At 41.6% G+C, this 19,935-nt stretch overlaps 1 protein-coding gene across 1 annotated transcript in view; it reads right to left on the bottom strand.

The window, feature by feature from the left end:
* Positions 1-1,589: 1,589 nt before the first annotated feature.
* The window catches only part of notch2 (notch receptor 2), a 45,041-nt gene continuing 26,695 nt past the window's right edge, over positions 1,590-19,935 (bottom strand). The window contains exons 14-33 of the mRNA XM_029254598.1: positions 18,546-18,691; positions 18,338-18,451; positions 16,943-17,095; positions 16,614-16,842; positions 15,811-16,012; positions 15,515-15,668; positions 15,186-15,370; positions 14,863-14,995; positions 14,311-14,562; positions 14,043-14,155; positions 10,323-10,867; positions 9,468-9,815; positions 8,867-9,009; positions 8,374-8,578; positions 8,205-8,295; positions 7,937-8,090; positions 7,467-7,789; positions 6,666-6,813; positions 5,874-5,971; positions 1,590-5,746 (exon numbers count right to left, since the gene is read on the bottom strand). Of these exons, the coding sequence (XP_029110431.1) occupies positions 4,349-5,746; positions 5,874-5,971; positions 6,666-6,813; positions 7,467-7,789; positions 7,937-8,090; positions 8,205-8,295; positions 8,374-8,578; positions 8,867-9,009; positions 9,468-9,815; positions 10,323-10,867; positions 14,043-14,155; positions 14,311-14,562; positions 14,863-14,995; positions 15,186-15,370; positions 15,515-15,668; positions 15,811-16,012; positions 16,614-16,842; positions 16,943-17,095; positions 18,338-18,451; positions 18,546-18,691 (5,134 nt within the window). The 3' untranslated portion in view covers positions 1,590-4,348. The remainder of the gene's footprint in view (positions 5,747-5,873; positions 5,972-6,665; positions 6,814-7,466; positions 7,790-7,936; positions 8,091-8,204; positions 8,296-8,373; positions 8,579-8,866; positions 9,010-9,467; positions 9,816-10,322; positions 10,868-14,042; positions 14,156-14,310; positions 14,563-14,862; positions 14,996-15,185; positions 15,371-15,514; positions 15,669-15,810; positions 16,013-16,613; positions 16,843-16,942; positions 17,096-18,337; positions 18,452-18,545; positions 18,692-19,935) is intronic.

Below are 19,935 nucleotides of genomic sequence, written 5' to 3'. Positions count from 1 at the left end.
TTATTATTTTTTATTTACTTGTTTATTTTTTTAAGGTTTTTTTTTCTCCCATTGGGTATTTTTTAACCTGCAAAGGTGACTAATGTCAGGAAAGTTTAGGAATCTGCAATGTAAATTGCTTTTTGATAGATTGTCAATTATGCAGGCTACTCTGATAAATGTAGCCATTTCTGTTGAATAAAGAACAGGTTCAGGGAGGAGGGATGCTGACACTACTATGTACAATGAGAGGTTCTTTTGTTTTGTGAGATTATTTTGTACATAGTTGTGGATGTGTTGGTTTATGTGTTGTGATGTTTTGATATATTTGATAAAAAATTAATAAAGTTTCAAAAAAAAAAAATTGTTGCTTCTTATAAACATTTGTATCTCAGACCTTGGCCAGTCCACTACTCCAAAACCATAAGCCAATACTGTTAGTATGAGACTATTTTATAGCTATTATCTTGTTCTTTGAACTCAGCTCTGCGTTATCTGCCTGACTCAAAGATCGTACTTTCTTTCGTCTTTCATCAGGGTATGCTGTATCCCATCACTTCCTTCCATACCAAGATACTTGTATGTTTCTTCAGGATTGATGGTTCGGATAATAGCTTTTTCATTCAGCTGGATATTTTGACTTTTGACCAACTTCCTGTGCTTGTTTTGCGTCGGCACGTTAGTCTAGGCCAAACTCCATTTTAGTGGTATCACTGAATACTGACTACAGTCGGCTTGTTCTAGCTGATATTCTTTGCAACTGCTTCAGGTCATCCACGTAAGAGCTCCATGATTTTCTTCTGTCAGTTGCATATCTTGTATCTTATCTGTTAAACATGATTTTGAGAGATCCAAGTGCTAAACAGAACAAGGGGGACAAGGAGTCACCTTGAAATGTTCCATGTTTCTCATCTTTCTTGTTTTGATATGATCACCAGTGAATAACTACATTTGTCTTCTACTGTTTTATCATTGTTCTCAATCCAGGTAAAGTCAAGTTCTTGTAACTGAAATGCGCATATCTTGGGGAATGACTATTATATTTCCACAACAAATCCAGTTATTTCAGTTTGCACTTTATTATCTAGATAAAATAGAAAAAAAAAATCCAGAATAATTATTTTCAGAAGAGACAGGCTCATCAAAAGGTTTCTTTCATGTATTTCATCACCCATTTAATCATATTTTTCTTAAGAATTAAAGTTGTTTGTTCTTTATTCACGAGTTCCTTCTAAGACTTTCAAAGAAAAGGGAAAAAAACTTCATGTAACATGTATAATATATATTTGGTAAAAAAGACAAGGAAAGTAGGCCCAAATTAAACATTGTTTACATACAGGACACAGTAAAATGGCCTTGTAAAAAGCACATGAAAAAGCATTAAACATTTGTCCAATGTAGATGGTGTTTAACAATACAAATACACACACATACCAGAGGAGAACCCATGATGGGGGGGGGGGGGGGGGGGAACACTTTCTGAAATTAAGTGTCAGTTAAGGGAAATGTTTAAGAGGACAAGTGATAACATTTTGTACAAAAGTAACATATATGAACAACTAGGAATATTGTTCCTGGCAGTTTCCTGTCCATGCTGTTTTTACTGGATCTGCCCTTAAAGTTAGCCTTATCCCTTTGTTTAATCAAATGTACAAATGCAATTATGTTAAGTGGTAACTTTCAGCTGCATAATGTAAAAACAATAATGTTCCTGTATTTCTTTTTTGCCTGAGGAGTATAATTTTAGAGAGCCAGGGGTTTCAAATACCAGCTTCACTTTCCCAGTTCTTTAATGTCAACATTTTTCCTTTTTAAGTGATCAAATACAAGGAAGATTGTATTTGCAAGCAAATGCATCCATTTTCAAAAACGTTCAAAAAAGGTATTTCTCAACACCAGTTTTGTTCAGTCCTTCCAATATGGTTGAGTCATGATTTATTCAATGAAGGGTTCAATCAAGACTATTTCAGTGGGTCACCTAACAGAAAAACCAGCATAGACAGGGGATCATCAGGAACACAGCTGAGACCTACTGCCATGTTAAAAATAAGTACAATTAAGAAAACAGAATTTGGTACTTCTGGATAAGTTCAACACATCATAACCTGACCTGGTAAGGTAGCTTTAGATATAGCTTTTCTTTGAACAATCACAAGCAATACACTATTCCCAACTGTAATTTTTTTTTTAATTGTGATTGTATCTGACAGGATCATCTAACTCAGTTTCGTACAGCTAGCTGTAGGAGGTTGTCTTTCCAGCTGTGAGGTTAGCCAGCTGATTCAACTTCCTGGTTAAGTACCATTTTTGTGTCTTTCCAAAACTCTGGGTAGTTTAGACCCAGCTCTGGTAAAACCAGCAGATTCAAAATGCAACCTTTGTTGTCTGCTGATCATACATCTATAAATGTATCAAAGGACATCTCATACCAGCAGAACCAAGAAGCACTAATGATAATCAAGGTAAAAATCATTTGTCTTGGCCTTTTCATTATTTATTACAGTTAAGTTAATGAATTAGTACTTCTTTGGGGGTGCTGATTGGCAGATCTTTCTCCCCTTCAATCATGGGTCTCCACTTGTGGGAGGAAATGAACACTGAAACTACAGTAAAAGCAGAACTACATTAACTAAACCACAGTTCAATAGCTTGTCCTTTCAAATTTCAAGGCTAGCAAATAGTACAATACGCATCAACAATGCAGATTAGAAGAAGCTGTTAAAATTTAACATAAAAGTTCAAATTTGGTCTTGAAGCATGAAAAAGCCAGTGTCCAATGAAAAAATGTGACTGATTGTCCACAAAGACTTGCAAGGTTCATATTACATTTACATCAGAAACAGACAAATTATAGTTCAATTCCGTAACAAATTACATAGCATTCTCAGATGTGGTTTTCAAGGCAATTATACACACTGATTGCAATAAAGCAAAACCGAATAAATGTGATTTAAAAAACAGTTTAAAACCTAAACTGAAAAATCTCACAAGCTGTTATAAAGTCAAAATACATTTACGGAAAATATAATGGTAAATACAAAAATAACATGGTGAAATCATCATAGATAAACTTTCTCCCACACAGGTCAGAGCAGTTAAGTGTCAGGCTGTATTCCTGTTTAACCTGTATCAATTGTCTATCAGTACTTCCAACTACCCTTCTGGACAGTCACTGTAACAAAATACTCCTGGGCCCAAAAGGCTGGAAATCTCACTTCTGCAACCTGTGCAGCAATTTCATCATCCAGCAAAGACAACAGTGAAGACAAGATGAAAATGCAGTATGGACTAATGAGTTCTATTGCTTTCTAACCTCATTTCCCATGCTCTTAGACTTTACTGTATAGTCCTTTATACTTCTGAGTAACTATTCTCCCTTGCTACTGATGGCATCATACATGGATTGAACGGCCTGAACCCATATAACACCCCTCCCCCTTTGAATGGATGGGGATCCTGCAGTTTTAAGTTGACTGCAGAAAGGTACCCCCACAAATAGAAAATTATGTGACTTTAAACACTTATACCACAGTTTAGCTTACAAACCCATGAGTGTAAATCTTATACAAAACCAAACAGCCCAGCCGCAAAAAGTGCACAATTAACATCTCTACACCATAACTCTGTAACCAATTAATACTACAGAGAATTTTTGCCATGAAAATAATGAATACAGCTTATTAAAATGTATTATGATGCATCATGGGTAAAATTAAATTAAAATACAAACTAAAAAACTAAAACGCCTCTATGAGGCTCATACACTAAATGAAAGACAGAAATAAGATATAATTAATAAGCATATATCCTTCAAAGACACAGGATTACCCATAAAAGTTATTGCAAAAAAAAAGAAAAAAAAGGGTACAGGCCCACTCACTGGAAAATGTCCAATGTCCTCTGTTTTCCTGCTCTTCATCCATTTTGCACCACAGGAAAAATTCTATTTGAGCTGTTAATTCTGTTTTTAAATCAGGAATTAATGTCCTTTTAAAATTCAAAAATACAATTCCTGAATCTTCATTTTCAAGCATTCTACTGTCCCATAATATTTACAGAATGAGAAACAAAACAATCGAAAAAGACTGAAAACAGTAACTGATAAAAATGAAGGTTAGTAAAATAGGATATGAAGCCACTTTCAAAAAAAGGGAAGGCTTAAACTACACAGAGGAGAAACCTTGAAATTCCACTATGCAAAACTGAACAAAGACAGCGGTAGCTTGTGCAAACCAGAGAAAAGATGAGGAAAGGATGCCAAGTTGAGAGTGTGTAAAATGGAAGGTTAGTTGTCTTGGTAAGGTTATAAATACAAGGAGCAGAAAGTCTCAGAGTAAAGAAATTGGTTCATGTAGTTGAAAGTCATATTTTATGCATACACTTGCATGCTGCCATGCTGAGGCTGCTGTGACTGCATCTGCTGCGCTTGCGGTTGCAGCTGTGCCTGCTCCGGAATGTGAGTGTGCCGGGAAGAGGGTAGTGCATGTGAGTTCCCCAGGGGTGTGGGGCTGGTGGTAACATCAGACCAGTCCGAGTTGGAGTGGGGAGAGGACGATGACCAGGGGTCAGGGGACTCCGGTGACGGAGTGAGGTAGGGGTGCTCACTGGGAGGGTGGGCCGGGTGCCCTGGTGTTGTGCCTTCAGATCCACCTGTGGTGCAGCTGTGCTGGGATGGTGGTGTGGGGTACTTATCCACAGGGCTCTGCAAACTGTGGTAGGGAGGCAGCTGGCGGGACTGGGCATCCATCAGGCCATTGCTGTGGGGGATGGCATGGCTATGGGGTTGGGGGTGCGGGAGGGTGTGGGACAGGGGGGGTGGCAGCCCTACCTCAGGCAGCTGGTATATCATACCTTGGGTGGACTGCAGATGAGGTGGAATTTGCTGGGCATGGGGCTGACTCTGGCTTTGCACCTGGCCAGGCTGTGGCTGCTTCAGCAAGGCCTGTCCACTGCCTGGTGGCATCATCTGGAAGGTAACGATCGGGGGCAATTGCTCACGGCTCATGGTGACATTCATGGGAGTAAGAAGGCTGGAGGCATGTGGCTGAGCTAGCCCAGTGTGGGAGGTGCTCAGCTGGTGGGGTACAAGCCCAAACATGTGGCCCCCATATCCCTGCTTGGCAAGGCTCACCCAGCCCTGCTGTTGCCCCAGCATGTGACTAACTGGAGGTAGGAGGGGCCTGGATGAAGGGCTGCCAAGGAGTGGTGGGGAGGTGGCTGCACTGACTGCATTAGTGGTATCTCCGGCAAATGAGTGTGGAGACTCCAGAGAATCAACAGGAGACAAGGTAACAGAGCTTTCTGACAGGCCACTTTTGGTCTTCGTGGTGGCTGTGCTACTGCCACCTCCTGCAGCCCCTGCTAAGGGTCCCTCTCCTCCAGCTGGCTTCTTCCTCCGCTTTGCCTTCATGTCCTTCAGCTCCTTTGCCACACCCCCAGCAGCTCCTCCCACTTTGGCACCGCCCCTCCGACTTTTCTTGCCCTGGGGCCCTTGGCGCATGCCAACAAAGCCCACCCCATTAGTGCCACAGACCATGGAAGAGTGTGCACCCCCACCAGACACATGGCTCTGGCCTGCATGAGGGCTGTGGACAAGGTTGTACTGATCCAGCAGGCGCACAATGTCATGGTGCATACGCTCCTGTGCAGTGTCTCGAGGCAGCCGGTCCAGGTGGTCTGTGATGTCCCTGTTGGAGTAATGGTCTAGCAGTATCTGGGCTGCCTCAAAGCTCCCTTCCCTAGCTGCCAGGAACAACGGTGTTTCTTCCTATTGGCAGGCAAGACAATAGGGAATTTTATTAAATACAGTAAAATGGAATGGACAGTTAGTACAATACCCAAAAAAAGAAGCTGAACGGCAATTAAGAGTGACTAAGATAAACAGAAGCTCACACCTTGTTGTCCTGCATGTCTCTGTTAGCTCCATTCTTCAGCAACACCAGAGTGGCCTCCACATTGTTGACAGCTGCTGCCCAGTGCAATGCAGACTTACCTGTGGAGTAAGAAGAGAGATGTGTCACTGTACTTAAGACAAATGGACTTGGGTAAATGATTCCATCCTAGCCTGTGTTGGGTACCTTCGTTAAAATAACATTACTAACCTCTTAGGAAAGGTGAAGTTATTTGTGTGAAAAGTTGTGTTATATTGTGATTTATATTAAGATGTAATAGAAATATGAATAAGGCATAATTTTCATGTAAAATATACATAGTTCATATGCCACATTTATTCACGTAAAAAGTGAACAAATACACTTCACTGATACACTCCTTCAAACAGCGCGAAAAAGTAGCAAAAACTTTTCTTTGGACAGCACTTCCACTAAGAAAACACTACGGTTGTTGCTGCTGACACTTCTTTATGTCAAGAGTCAGACAATGTAAATAAAAGGAGCAGCTCTTCGGTAAAGAGAAAATTATGTGAATCAATGTATTAAGAGAATGTCAGCAATGTCTGTTTATGGGAAATGTACAAATACTGTAGAAGAAACAGGTTTCATTCTACATAGAGAAAGTAACAGAAAAGACATTGATTAAGGCCTTGAACTAGTAAGGTTAAGGCCAATTATCAGCGGTTCAAGGCAACCTACTGCTCCTACCACCACAGGACTGGAATAGTGGTCAGTGAGCTTTATTGTACTATCAATATTTTTCTATTTGTCACCATCATTCTCCTCATCACTCACCATGGTCATCTACTGCATTGACATCAGCATGGCAGTGCACAAGCTCCTCCACCATACCCTCCACTGCCAAGCGTGCTGCCAGGATGAGGGGTGTGGTGCCATCATTCATTCTTGCATCCAGCTCAGTTGCTCGGTTTCGAATCAGGATCTGAAAGCAAAAGTTGTTTTTCGAGGCAGTGAACAGTGGGAAGGGTGGATATGTGGCACAGTTTTTCTTTAACCCTGTCCTTGCGCCCTGCTTCCATCAACCAATCACTATCAGTGATTAAAGTAGTCTTTCACTTTTTGATTTATGAATATTGCATTCTTAGAATGTTGTATGCGCATCTTTCATGTCAAAGAGTTATGGAACCATTTTATCTTTTCCCATTTTTTGCAATTTTCATAACTATTCCTGGTAAAAACTGATTTGTAAAAATGCTGTATGGAGTTTGCATGTTCTCCCCGTGCTTGTGTGGGTTTCCTCCGGGTGTTCCAGTTTCCTTCCACAGTTCAAAGACATGCTGTTCAGGTTCACCCATAGTGTGTGAGTGAGAGAGAGAGAGAGCATTCCATCGATGTATGGATGAGTGACCCATTGTAAGTAGTGTATCTAGCAGTGTAAGTTGCCTTGGTGAATAAGGTGTGTGTGGCTGACAACACTACAGAGCTCACTGGAAGTCATTTTGGAGAAAAGCATCTGCTAAATAAATAAATGTAAATAAATGTAATGCTGTAAATAAAAATTTATTCACTGAAAATGTTTAATGTCTGTGCTATTACCAGCATTACACCAGAGGAGTTAAGTATTTTGGCTCTTACCTGGAACACACCCTGGGCATCTGCAGCCACAGCAGCATGCAGTGGGGTGCGACCCATGTTGTCGCGTGCATTAGGATCAGCTCCAGCATCCAACAGCCTCTTGGCTGCATCAGCACGGGCATAGCGAGCAGCTAGATGTAGCGCTGTCTCACCAGTGCGGTCTGTCTGTGCCATAAGCGTAGCACCTTGGGCGATGAGGTCAGTGATAATGTTTGCCCCTGGCTCATCTGCCCCACTCTCCTCCTCCTCATCTCCCATCAAGCTGCCGCAGTCATCTGACCCCCCGCTACGCAGGGAGGCCAGCATCAGAGGGGTAAATCCATCTGGCAGATGGTGACCAAAACAGCGTCAACATGGCAGACATTAAATATTAGTAAGAATTTTAACTCAGCCTGTGTTAGGGCTCCTGTAATTACTTTTTATACTGGAACAAAGCGTCTCGCCTTTCCAGCCAACTGAAGAATGAATACCTGGTCCTTTAACATTGACATCTAGACAGTCAACATCAAGTTCAGCCTGGGGGGGTGTCAGGGTGATGTCAGCAGCCTTGTGATGCTGTAGTGTCCACTCCCTGCGGTCCACACCTCCATCAACTCCAACGGGTAGAAGGGGCTTGTCCTCTGTCTGAGGCACCAGTGACAGGGACAGAGTTTATGAATAGAAACTCAACCAACACAACTGGAAGCATAAAAGAATTTTTTTTTTTTTTTTTTACAATGGAATCACTTGACATCTCACTCTTGATTTCTTAGCCTGTGATTCTTCTTCTGGCCAGCGTTGGTTTTGGTTGGCATCCATCATACCCCCATCCTGTGGTTTTCCCATGTTCCTGAAAGGAGAAGGGATATAGTTAGGACCACATTGTTAGCTCCAATGCCTGCATGACAGGAGAACACTCCAAGCTTACTTCATTCCAAAATCATCCTGGCCCACAGGCTCACGGCGCTTGGCATCCTTCTTGGTGAGGAAGCCATCAGGGAGCCACAAGATGCCATGCTTGCGCTTCCGCTTAGCGACCAGCACACCCAGAACTAAGATGAGCAGAATGATCCCCACTGCTACAGCAACCACATACAGCAAATGGGGAGGGTGTGGCGGTTCCCTGGGCTCACCTGAAGATTACATGACAGACGGCAATGTGATACAAATCTTCAGTGGTAACATACTTAAATTTCTGCAAAACAGCAGCTAGTTATGATTCTTCAAAATAACAGTGTTTGGTGTGACACTATGAGGCATTAGAATTAAAAACAGAGCAACAACAACAAATGGCTACAAAACAATCAGATTTTTGTTCTGAACCTCAGAGAGTATACTCAGAAGATACTTTGGAGCTATTAAATTTTATCTTGCTCAAAATTTGGTGATCCTGAGTAGTTTGAGCAAGAGGATCTGCTTACTGTTAACAGCAATGACAGGGTAGGGCAGCTCCTTCTTCAGATACTCTGCAGCTATGTAGGAGGCAGCTAGCTTTGTGTTTGAGAAACAGGACTCGGAGACCTGAGAACACTGGCGGTTATCAATCTCCAGGTATGCCTTGGACCTGTGTAGGAAAAGGCAATGCACAACATCAGAGTCACTCATTATTTGGCACAAAGTTCTTTAAATATGCAAAGAAACTCAAAAAAGGGAGAGTTTATTTTACAAATAAAAATCAGTCTTTTCATAGGGAATGAACAGGCAAACAATGCCAAAGCAAAGCTACATTCAGGTTTTAGTACATCCTTTGTGAGTACTGGAAAGTTTCCCCAATGATAGCCTTGCATCAACACTTGCTGACTTAATAAATCTGAAAAACACTTCAGCATTACATTTTCAGTGTTATCTACTATGCACTGAAGCCTTCAGAAATTAGAGAAGAGAGTCTAGACAGAGCAGTTTCAAAGCACCCCACTGAATGTACGAGGCTGAAAACTGCAGAAAGCATACATTTATGCACCTTGAAACAAGGAAATTTGAACATCTAAAGTCACAACAGATCCTAAAGGCAGATTTCCTTACCCGATGACCTCTTTATTGACCAGTTCTCGTTTCCATCTACGTTCAGATGGGGCCCCAGTGTCACTCTCTGGATCTGGGCCAAAGTAGGGGTACACCATAGGTTTTTGCTGGGCATCCAACTTGACACGCAGGTTGGTGTGGAGCAGTGTCCCCAGTGCACGCAGGAAGCCACGCAAGTCCCCCAACAGCTCATCTGGCTGCAGCAGAACCACCACCACAAGTGTGCCGTCAGCTACCTGTGGTGGGATATCACCTGCACAGTCTAGGCCATCCCAGCCACACTCTTCTGTGTTGCACCCCTGGTTGCAGTGGCCATTGGCATAATGGTCTGCACAGTACTTGTCATACCTGCATGGAAAACATAACCAGAGGGGTCATACAAAAAACAAAGGTACAGTAATATTTTGTGCACATGCAGATATGTATACACGATTCATTTACTGTAGTTCTTTCTATACAGCACAGCCTATGAACAGATTATCAATGATTTGTCAATTAGTAAATGTTCTACAAAATGTACTTAATTTTGAGAACTTCACAGATAACTTTCGCATCTTTCATAAAATCAAAACTGATCTTTGCCCCACACAGTAATTTGCTAATAAAATTGAGAAAAGTTAAGGAGGTTAACAGCTAAGTGTACTTAGGAATGGCAATAGTATTTTATTGCTTGTGCATATACTACATGTGTGTTTTGTATCTGTATAATTGAAATTTCCATACACTCATGATCTATTGTATTTCGCACCATCTATTTGCCATCAAATGTAACAGCATCTACTGCATGTATTCTATCATCTTTTCACAAAAGCAATATGATGGATAGGTAATCTTGACTACAGCTCTGGAACATACTTGCAGAGGAACGGGGAGGACTGGCATTCAAAGCTGTCAAAGAGGCACTGTGGGTTGTCGCACTGAGGGTCACAGCGGCCATTCCGAAAGAGCTTCCAACACTCAACAGTGGCATCGCAGCGCTCCCATGGCTGTTCCCAGTGCAGTGAGCAGTCACCACCATCCCAGGCACACTCATGCCGGTTACAGTCCATGTCACAAACCCTGTCACCGGCATGCTTTTTGCACTCATCGTACGGGCAGGTAGGTACGGGGGATAAGGGTGGAGCAGAGCGTAGCATCTCGCAGTTCCTGCCAGAGAAGGCAGGGGGACACTGGCAGGTGTACTGGTTGGGGCTGCGAGGGTCTGGAGAGCAGACACCCCCATTGAGGCAGGGCCGACTTTGACAACTTAGGGCGACTTCACAATGTGGGCCACTGAAGCCAGGTGGACAGAGGCACTGGATTTGCCCTCCTGCTGAGTCATGGCAGCGGCCACCATTCTGGCAGCGCAAACTGGTACAACCATAGCCCTCAACCTCCCCACAGTTGAACCCTGAGAAACCCTGAGAATGGAGAACAAACCAGACATATCACATGTTAATTGAGCAGTATAACATACATACATCACGTACAGGGTCATACCAATGTACTCACTGATTCAAAGTTTAATAATGTATTGAAACATCCACAGGGCATTTGTCATAGCATATAGATACACAGAGTGTTATTATACAGACAGTGACACATAGTGATACAGACCATTCTGTTACAGTGCTTGTCTTACCAGCCCTAAAATGGCAATATGAATAATCTCACACTTCTAAAAAATATTCACCACATTAATTGGACATTGTAAAAGTTCAACCTGTTCTGAGCCAGTTCTTTAATGCCCAGAATCATACCTTGGCTGAGTTCCGCCACCCTCTTTGTTGTCAGCATGAAAATAAGGACAAGAGCCAAAAGTTCAAGAACAGTGGTTAAGACAGCAATATAATGAACAGAGCCTCAGAAACAAGCACAATGACACACTAAGACATACTGTACATGTGTGCAACTGAAGAATAGAAATGAAACTGTAAAGCAACATGTGTTATGAAATTAGTTTAAATATATGAAAATACAGAGGGGGTGCGGTGGCACAGTGGGTTGGACCACAGTCCTGCTCTCCGGTGGGTCTGGGGTTCGAGTCCTGCTTGGGGTGCCTTGCGACGGACTGGCGTCCCGTCCTGGGTGTGTCCCCTCCCCCTCCGGCCTTACGCCGTGTTAGCTCCGGTTCCCCGCGACCCCGTATGGGACAAGCGGTTCTGAAGATGTGTGTGTGTGTGTGTGTGTGTGTGTGTGTGTGTGTGTATGAAAACACACCATATGAGGACTCAGAACAGCAAGTTCTCTGAGAGAATTGGACAAGTACTGGGACAGACAGAAGCATAGTGGTTAGAATTGTTAACTTAGGACTTGGAGGTTACATGTTTGAATCCTGCCTCTTGTTGCAGTAACCTAAATTGCTCCTGTAAAAATAACCCAGCTATATAAAAGGATAAGTAACTGTATGTAGCTTAACAATAAGTTTCTTTGAAGAAAAGCATCAGCTAAATGAATAAAAACGTAAAAGGGGAGAAGGCTTCAGCAAAGAATGAAACAAACAAAGCTCAGAAATACGGTACTGAGAACATGCATAACTACTCATTGCTTGTCACAGTGTCATCCAGATCAATGTTTTGCACCAGCTCCACTATTCAAAATCAAAATTACATAAGATTTATCCAGACATATTACTAACATGTAATAACTACAAAACAGAAGGTATTCTGGGACAGCTGGTAGCATAATAGTCAGAGCTGCTGCTTTTGGACTCAAAGGCCACAGGTTCAAATTCCATCTCCAGCTATACTACCCTTGAGAAAGGTACTTACATTAAATTGCTCCAGTAAAATTATCCAGCTGTATAAATGCGTAAATAACTACAGGTAGCTTAACATTGCAAATCACTTTGGAGAAAAGCATCAGCCAAATGAATAAATATAAATTTACCCATTTCCCCTTCTTCTGGTGAAACCACAGAAAAACATTTTGGTTCCACATATCTGAATTTCTCTCCAAGGTGTACTCAGTTAAATGAGAGCCAAATCCTCTCATCGGCATTTTGGGGACAAATAAAAAATCATGTGATAAATATCAGACATAAACCTTTTGACTATACAGTAATACCTCGCCCTACGTAGTTCCGTGTTGCGTCGATTTCGGCTTTACGTTGGTTTTTGTTAAATATATATGGAAAAATACAATTCGTCAACTTTACGTCAGTCAGCCGAAAATATTAAGAATTGTTAACTTAAAAATCACTTAAAGACAAAATGTAAAATCAAATAAACACTAAAATATATCAAATATTGTAATCTATAAAATCAATTAAAAGCTTAAAAATAAAAAAACTGCCTTTTTTACCTGCTGTTTGGCGCCAACAAAGTTGAGCTCTGCCACGTGGGTTTGTTGTTTGCTGCCAGTCAATTCAAACTTGTGTTTGTGCTATTCACAGTGTCTCATTTGCATTGCATTTGTGACTTTAACATTTGCCCCCGTGGCTACGAAGAAAGTTCCTAGTGCTAGTGGTAGTGGTAAGCATCACGCTATACCATTGGAAGATAAAGTGGCTATGATAACACGTCATGAAAACGGTGAAAAGGTTGCCGCTATAGCTCATGCCTTCGGGTTGAGCTGGACGACGGTATCGTCAATCGTACATGAGAAGGCACAAATTTTATCCCATGTCAAAGAAGAAGCTCCAGGGATGAAGAACACTCATCATCAAGAGAAGAAGCAAGATCTACGAAGAAAGGTAGCATCCAACTTCCATGTCATCCCCACCCAGCAACATAGACATCACTCATGTAAAATTTTTTTTTTTTTGTGTTTTTCTTTACTTTAGAATTAATTGAAGTGTATACACTTAAGGCGAATGCTTATTAGGGGTTTATACGGGGTCTAACTTGGTTTTTTAGGGGTTATTTCTTTTTCCGTCGTTTTTTGACTTAAGTCGTGCCCTTTGGAACCAATTAACGACGTAGGGCGAGGCATTACTGTACATAATTACAAATGTTAAGGTTAGAGGCAGTGTCTACTTCTGAAATCTGGGTCAGGGAGCTCAATAATTTGACACACTCAGTTCAGATATACAGTGCTAGATGAACTTGCCAATTATGTTAAAATATGGCAACAATGAAAGATTACTTAGAAAACCATAAGAATCTGTAACCAGGGAGACCTGAAATGTAAGCTGTGGCCCTTAGGCAAATTTGATTTAGGTCTGATTTCCAAAATGTGGCTGTATTCTATGTGTATCATCTATGTAAGCTTTATCATCAAATGTTGACAGACATCCACAGATGGGAAAGGGAATAAAGAATATAACAATGTTTGTATTTAAGATGTTTCATGGGAATAATACTGTACATTAGAAAAAGTGTCAAATGACCTTTTAACTGTCAAGAGGGGACCCTCTCAGGGGAAACTGAGAATGTCAATTTCAGAAAGAGAGCTATGTCAACTACAACCTACAAAACGGGCTCCTTGAGTAGAAAAAAGGGTATTTAGAGGTCTCCAAGTTACGTGCACCACATTTTCTTGTCTTTTGCTCCCAAATGCAAAGTATACATGTGTTCCATACATTTAAATTAAACTTTTAAAGGGTTTTTTTTTAAAAAAAAAAAAAAAAAAAAAAAACAACAGCAAGTAACTTACAATTTGGCAGATGCAGATGTACCCATGTACTGAACTAGTGTTCATGGAGCAGGTACCACCGTTATGGCATGGCTTAGACTTGCACAGATCCACCATTGATTCACAGTGCCGTCCTAAAAGGAAGGAAGGATTACAAGACAGATACAGAGGTTAAGAAACAGGTAATGGTGGCTTTTGGAATAGTATGTACACCTCTTTTGATGCCTGCACACAAAAGGGTAAATTAAATTCCTGGTGATTTAAAGTTAAACGTGTGCAGTGTGCATACCTGTGTAGCCCAGGCGGCAGCGGCACTGGTAGTCATTGGCCAGCTGGATGCAGTCAAGGCTGCCAGGGGCATGGCAGGGTGCAGACAGACACTCATTGATGTCACCTTCACAGCGCTCACCAGCAAAACCAGGAGGGCAAGAGCATGTGAAATGGCCCACAGCATCCACACACTGACCCCCATTCAGGCAACGGGGTGCCAAAGAGCCAGGCTCTGGCTCACAGTCGTCTTCATCCATCTCACACCTAACACCTTTTCAGGTGTGTCCAGAGAGCAGGGGAATAAATTACATACATGTAGAGTAAAATCCTGAAACAGGTACATATGCAGGGTGCAAGGTTGTAGAAATGACCAGAGTTAAGAAATTTTGTTGAAGTAAACAAATGTTGCATATTTGTTACCAATGCAATCAGACTGCAAAACAGAGTTAAGACATTTAAAGATACTTTTACATCTTGTAGATGTAATGAAAAATGTTGAGACCTAAGAATCTGCAAACACCCAAATACACAGGGAAAGACGAGAAAAGGAGAAACTTCAACTCCTGCTCACCATGTGTGCCTGGGGGGCAGGAGCAGGAAAAGTGGTTGACCAGGTTGATGCAAGTCCCCCCATGCAGGCAGGGCTGAGACTGGCACTCATCTACATCATACTGACAGTTGACCCCCTGGTAGCCAGGCTTGCACTGAAGTAAAGGTTTTTTAAAAAAAATTAAATTAATTCCATTTAAATTAAATTCCATTAATTCCTTTTAAATTAAAATTTAAAAAAGGAGAACAAAAGGAAGAGAGGGGAATGGACAAGGAGTGAATGCTGGCTTGCATACCTGTGGCCCTTGTGTAGTGTGGTATGCAAGTAGGTGGCGGGGCATGTACCTTACACTCATATGCCCCCTGGTAGTCCACACAGGTGGCGCCATTGCGGCATGGGTTTGACAGGCATTCATCCACCTCGGTCTCACAGTAGCTGCCGGTGTAGCCAGCCTGACAGTGGCAGCGGTGGGCGTTTCCCACATCTAAGCAGCGGCCAGCGTGCTGACACACCATGTCCACAGACACACCTGTTACAGCAGACAGATACACAGAATACAGTTAGTCAGTCAGTCATCACGCAGTACACTTATATATGCAGACATAACCAAGCAGACAGCATACATCCTGCTGATAATTCACTGTGTATGAGGGGTAGGAATATGATGCCTCACCTTGACGGACAGCAACGGCATGACAAGACATACTAGGCACATCACAGTAAAGGCCTGCCCAGCCTGTGGTGCAGCGGCACATCCACACTGTCCCATTTTGTATGCAGGTCCCACCGTTGACGCATAGGGGCTGGCTGCAAAAGTCTGTCAAGAACTACAAAGGCAGACAGAAACAGTCAAAGACATTACTTTTTGGTAAATGTATATTAATAAGTGCACCATCCTCCAAACCAGACAACATACCAAGCCAGTAAAACTGTATAGACAAACACCATGAGGAACATTTTATACTGTACCTGACAGTTGGGGCCTGTGTACTCTACAGGACAAGAGCAGTAGTAGGACCCAAGGCCATCCGTGCAAGTGCCTCCATTCTTGCAGGGCTGCAAGTCACATTCATTGATCTCATATTGACAGAAGGCACCAGTGAAGCCAGGACGACAGTGACATGAGAAGGTATTTATTCCATCTATGCATGTGCCATTATTTAAACAGGAGCTGTAAGTGAAAGAGGATGAAAGATGAAACTGAACAAAGTGACATACAATCATATATACACACACTTATTAATTTAGCTGATGTTTTTCTCCAAAGCAACTTACAATGTTAAGGTTACAGTTATTACAGTTATTTACCCATTTATACAGCAGGATAATCTTACTGGAGCAATTTAGGGTAAGTACCTTGCTCAAGGGTACTACAGCCAGAGGCTGGGATCAAACCTGCAACCTTTGAATCCCGAGGCAGTAGCTCCAACCACTATGCTACCAGATGTCTCACACACACACATTTTCAGAACCGCGCATCCCATACGGGGTCACGGGGAACCGGAGCCTACCCGGCAACACAGGGCGTAAGGCCGGAGGGGGAAGGGGACACACCCAGGACGGGACGCCAGTCCGCCGCAAGGCACCCCAAGCAGGACTCGAACCCCAGACCCACCGGAGAGGAGGACTGTGGTCCAACCCACTGCGCCACCGCACCCCCTCAGCTGTCTCATATAACTATATATATATATATATATATATATATAATACATATATTTACACACACACACACGAATATATGCATAGCAGCAAATAGCAAGCAGGCAGCATACCTCTCAGTGCATTCAGGGATGTTGTGCTCACAGTGAATTCCATTGTAGCCCGGTGGGCACTTGCATGAGTAGCTGTTCACATAGTCATTGCATTTGCCATTGTTGCGACATGGATTGGATAAACACTCATTCACTTCAGTCTCACAACGTTCACCTTCAAAACCAGGCTGGCAATCGCACGAGTAGCCCCCCACTCCATCCAAACATGAACCTCCGTTTAAACAGGGATCTGAGTTGTGAGACAGAGAGGGGTTAGGTGGAAAATTAATGGTTTAACAAAAGAGGGTTTACAAGAATCTCAGAGTGTCTTACTCTGGATACAAACTTACTGGGAGTGCAGTCATCAATGTTGACCTCACAGTTTATGCCGCTGTACCCGGGTTCACACTTGCATTGATAGCTCCCTTGGCTGGTAATACAGTGGCCCCTGTTCTGGCACGGGTTGGTGCCACACTCATCTATCTTTTCAATGCACTGTGGACCTATGAAAAAATTTACATGACATTAATACACACATGCATGCCGTTCCAGCACCTGAACATTATGCAATGCAGGCAAGTGTATGAATCGCCATATTCTGAATTCACTACAATAATTCCCTAAGATTTGCCCATTTGAGCTACAAGAATTCAGTTTTACAAAGCGTTTGATACTCCTACGTTTAAATTATAAGACACTTTGTCACATTAGTAGGACTGAATTTGAACTTTGCTTGCTTCCTGAGAGCCAAGCCGTGCAAGACATTTACATTTATTCATTTAATCATTCTCCCAAGCAGCGTACAATAACTATTATGGGGTATTTACCTGACACCTTTACCCAAAGTGACCAACTATTAGATTCACTACACTAAACTTCCTACAGTAAATCACATGTTTACATAGCAGTGCAATGTAACAGACAAATACAGACACACACTATGGGCAATTTCAAGTAACCCATCTACTTGAAACATCCTTGGACGGTGGGAGGAAATGAGTACAACAGGGCAAACAGGTAGAGATGGAAGGGTATTTGTCTGTGGGGCAATGGGATATTATATTTATATTAATTCTGTGTATAGTGTGGTTTTTCATTTTTAAAATATACTTATTTTATTTAAAAATGTTTTGTAGCATGTCTTTTTTTTGTTCAAGCGCAAGTTTATTGTAAGATATCTCAAAAGTTTATGTAGTGAAAGGGTTAGATGTAGTTTTTGGCTTGATTCAGTTTTGGTGCATGCACACACAGAGGCAATTTAGAGTCACCATTCCATTTGAAATATGTCTTTTGGACAATGGGAAGAAATCCAGTTAAGTGCACTGTACATATCTACAAAAAGAGCTGGAGTATTACAATTAATAAAAAGAAAACTGTCTTATTACATGTAATGTTAACCTGAAAACTGTCCATTTTAATAATATTTTGAGATATTTTAGCATAAATGGTGTCACTTTTTGGGCTTGGGAACACATTGTAAAAATTTTACCATTGAAACTAATAGTAATTACGTCAGTTTAAAAAAGCTTGCGTTATGAAGAGCTTTTCAGGAATGCATTACTTTTGTAAGGCAAAGAAAGACTATATACAAAACTATTGCTGTTGAGCGGGAGGTGAACAACATTTAAATGCTGCACTCTACCCTTACTCACTATCAAAATAATAGTTATTTACCAAAATTAATTATATTTATTTAGGATTCCACCTGGGTGCGCACTATTCTTAGCTCACATGGGACAGATTACCTGTATATGGCAGGGAGCAGATACACTTGTAGCCATTAACTCCATCCACACAGGTCCCCCGATTCATGCAAGGGTTGGACTTGCACTCATCTATGTTGATCGCACAATTCACACCTGCCAGATGGAAAGAGGAGCAAACTCCAGAACTAGCGGAAATACACAGTCCCTCCCTATGTATATGTGTACTGTGCGGTACAGTTTCATGTACCTGTGAAACCACGGGTGCACTTGCAGGTGTATCCACTTGGTCGGTCAGTACAGGTGCCCCCATTCTGGCACGGATCTGACTGGCACTCATCCACTTCTTGCTCACAGTGTTGCCCCATCCAGCCTTGCACACAGTCGCAGCGATACCTGTGAAGGCACACAGAAGCCTGTAAACATGGAAAATGCAGTGCCTGCAAAAACCTTTTCAGGAAGACAAAAACACTTTGTCACATTGTCCTTAGGACCATCACTGCACAATTTTACCATTTAACACATCATATTCGACAAGGGTCATAAAAGAACAGAAGTCATTCATTAGAGCTACACACAAAAGGTCTCCATTTGCTAAAGAGTTTTGCACGCTGGTCCAACTAGACAGTTTCTGTGAAGACACCAGTTAATAGCACAGCTTGTTTGAGAGGATCAAGAGCAGCCTGGTCTGAAAAGCCTATAACTAATTGGACTCCCTTTTAAATTTTTGAAAAAATTCAAATCCTCAATTCAAATTTTCTGCCTCGGACACTCGTTCCATTTATACATAACTTTCATTATTATTACGCACATCACTGTGCAACAATAAACAGCAGAGCACGTGGATCTTAATTCCTGTTGTGGTAAGGGTTGATGCTATTAACATATGACTGCATAGGTTGAGAGAGTAATTTTTTTTTTTTGGAGAGGTGTGCACTTCCAATATCTCCGCTCCACAATCCAGCCCAGTTGGTTGTGGTAATGCACCTTTCAGTGGTGTGCCAAGGGGTATTGCAACTTGTACCTGCGCTTGCTTTCTTCTGTTAACAGTCATCAGTTAGTTTTTCCATGTCCTATAAATGGCAAAAAGCCTTACAAGTAAACCTACTTCACTGTAACCACAAGTTCTTATAAGCCTTAAAATTTAACTACAGTTTAGGAATAATGTAACTCGTAGTTCTGAAATTTAAATTTTCACTACTTTGTACTCCAAGCAGAACTTGCATATATGCAAAGCAATGCTGATTTATTTTTGTTTACTTTTATCATAGTTCTTGGGTGTAAATTGAAAACTAATTTGAAATATACTGTTATTGATTGGATTTCCATAAATACATTTTCTTTGAAACCCAATGAGGAGTTAATATAGCAGTTAAGTTAAACAGGTTTAGTTTGCATTTTAAATTATTTTGTTTCAATTAAATATGCCACTTAAAACTTTCACTTTTTCCTCTCTTGTACATTTTCTATTGCATTTTAAAAACATAAAAGGATTTTTCTTATCTGATTACTCGATTAATCACAAGGATAACTGGATAGAGTACTCAATTATTAAAATCAATAGTTTCAGCCGTAATTTAAATAACTTCAGTTTGTCATCACCCTTGTTACAGACCTCTCAAGAATCAGAACCCATTACA

This window comes from Scleropages formosus, chromosome 9 (genome assembly GCF_900964775.1).
Source record: "Scleropages formosus chromosome 9, fSclFor1.1, whole genome shotgun sequence".
NCBI lineage: Eukaryota > Metazoa > Chordata > Actinopteri > Osteoglossiformes > Osteoglossidae > Scleropages > Scleropages formosus.
Note: the sequence above shows the minus strand (reverse complement) of the source record. Positions and strands in the feature narration are given on the sequence as shown.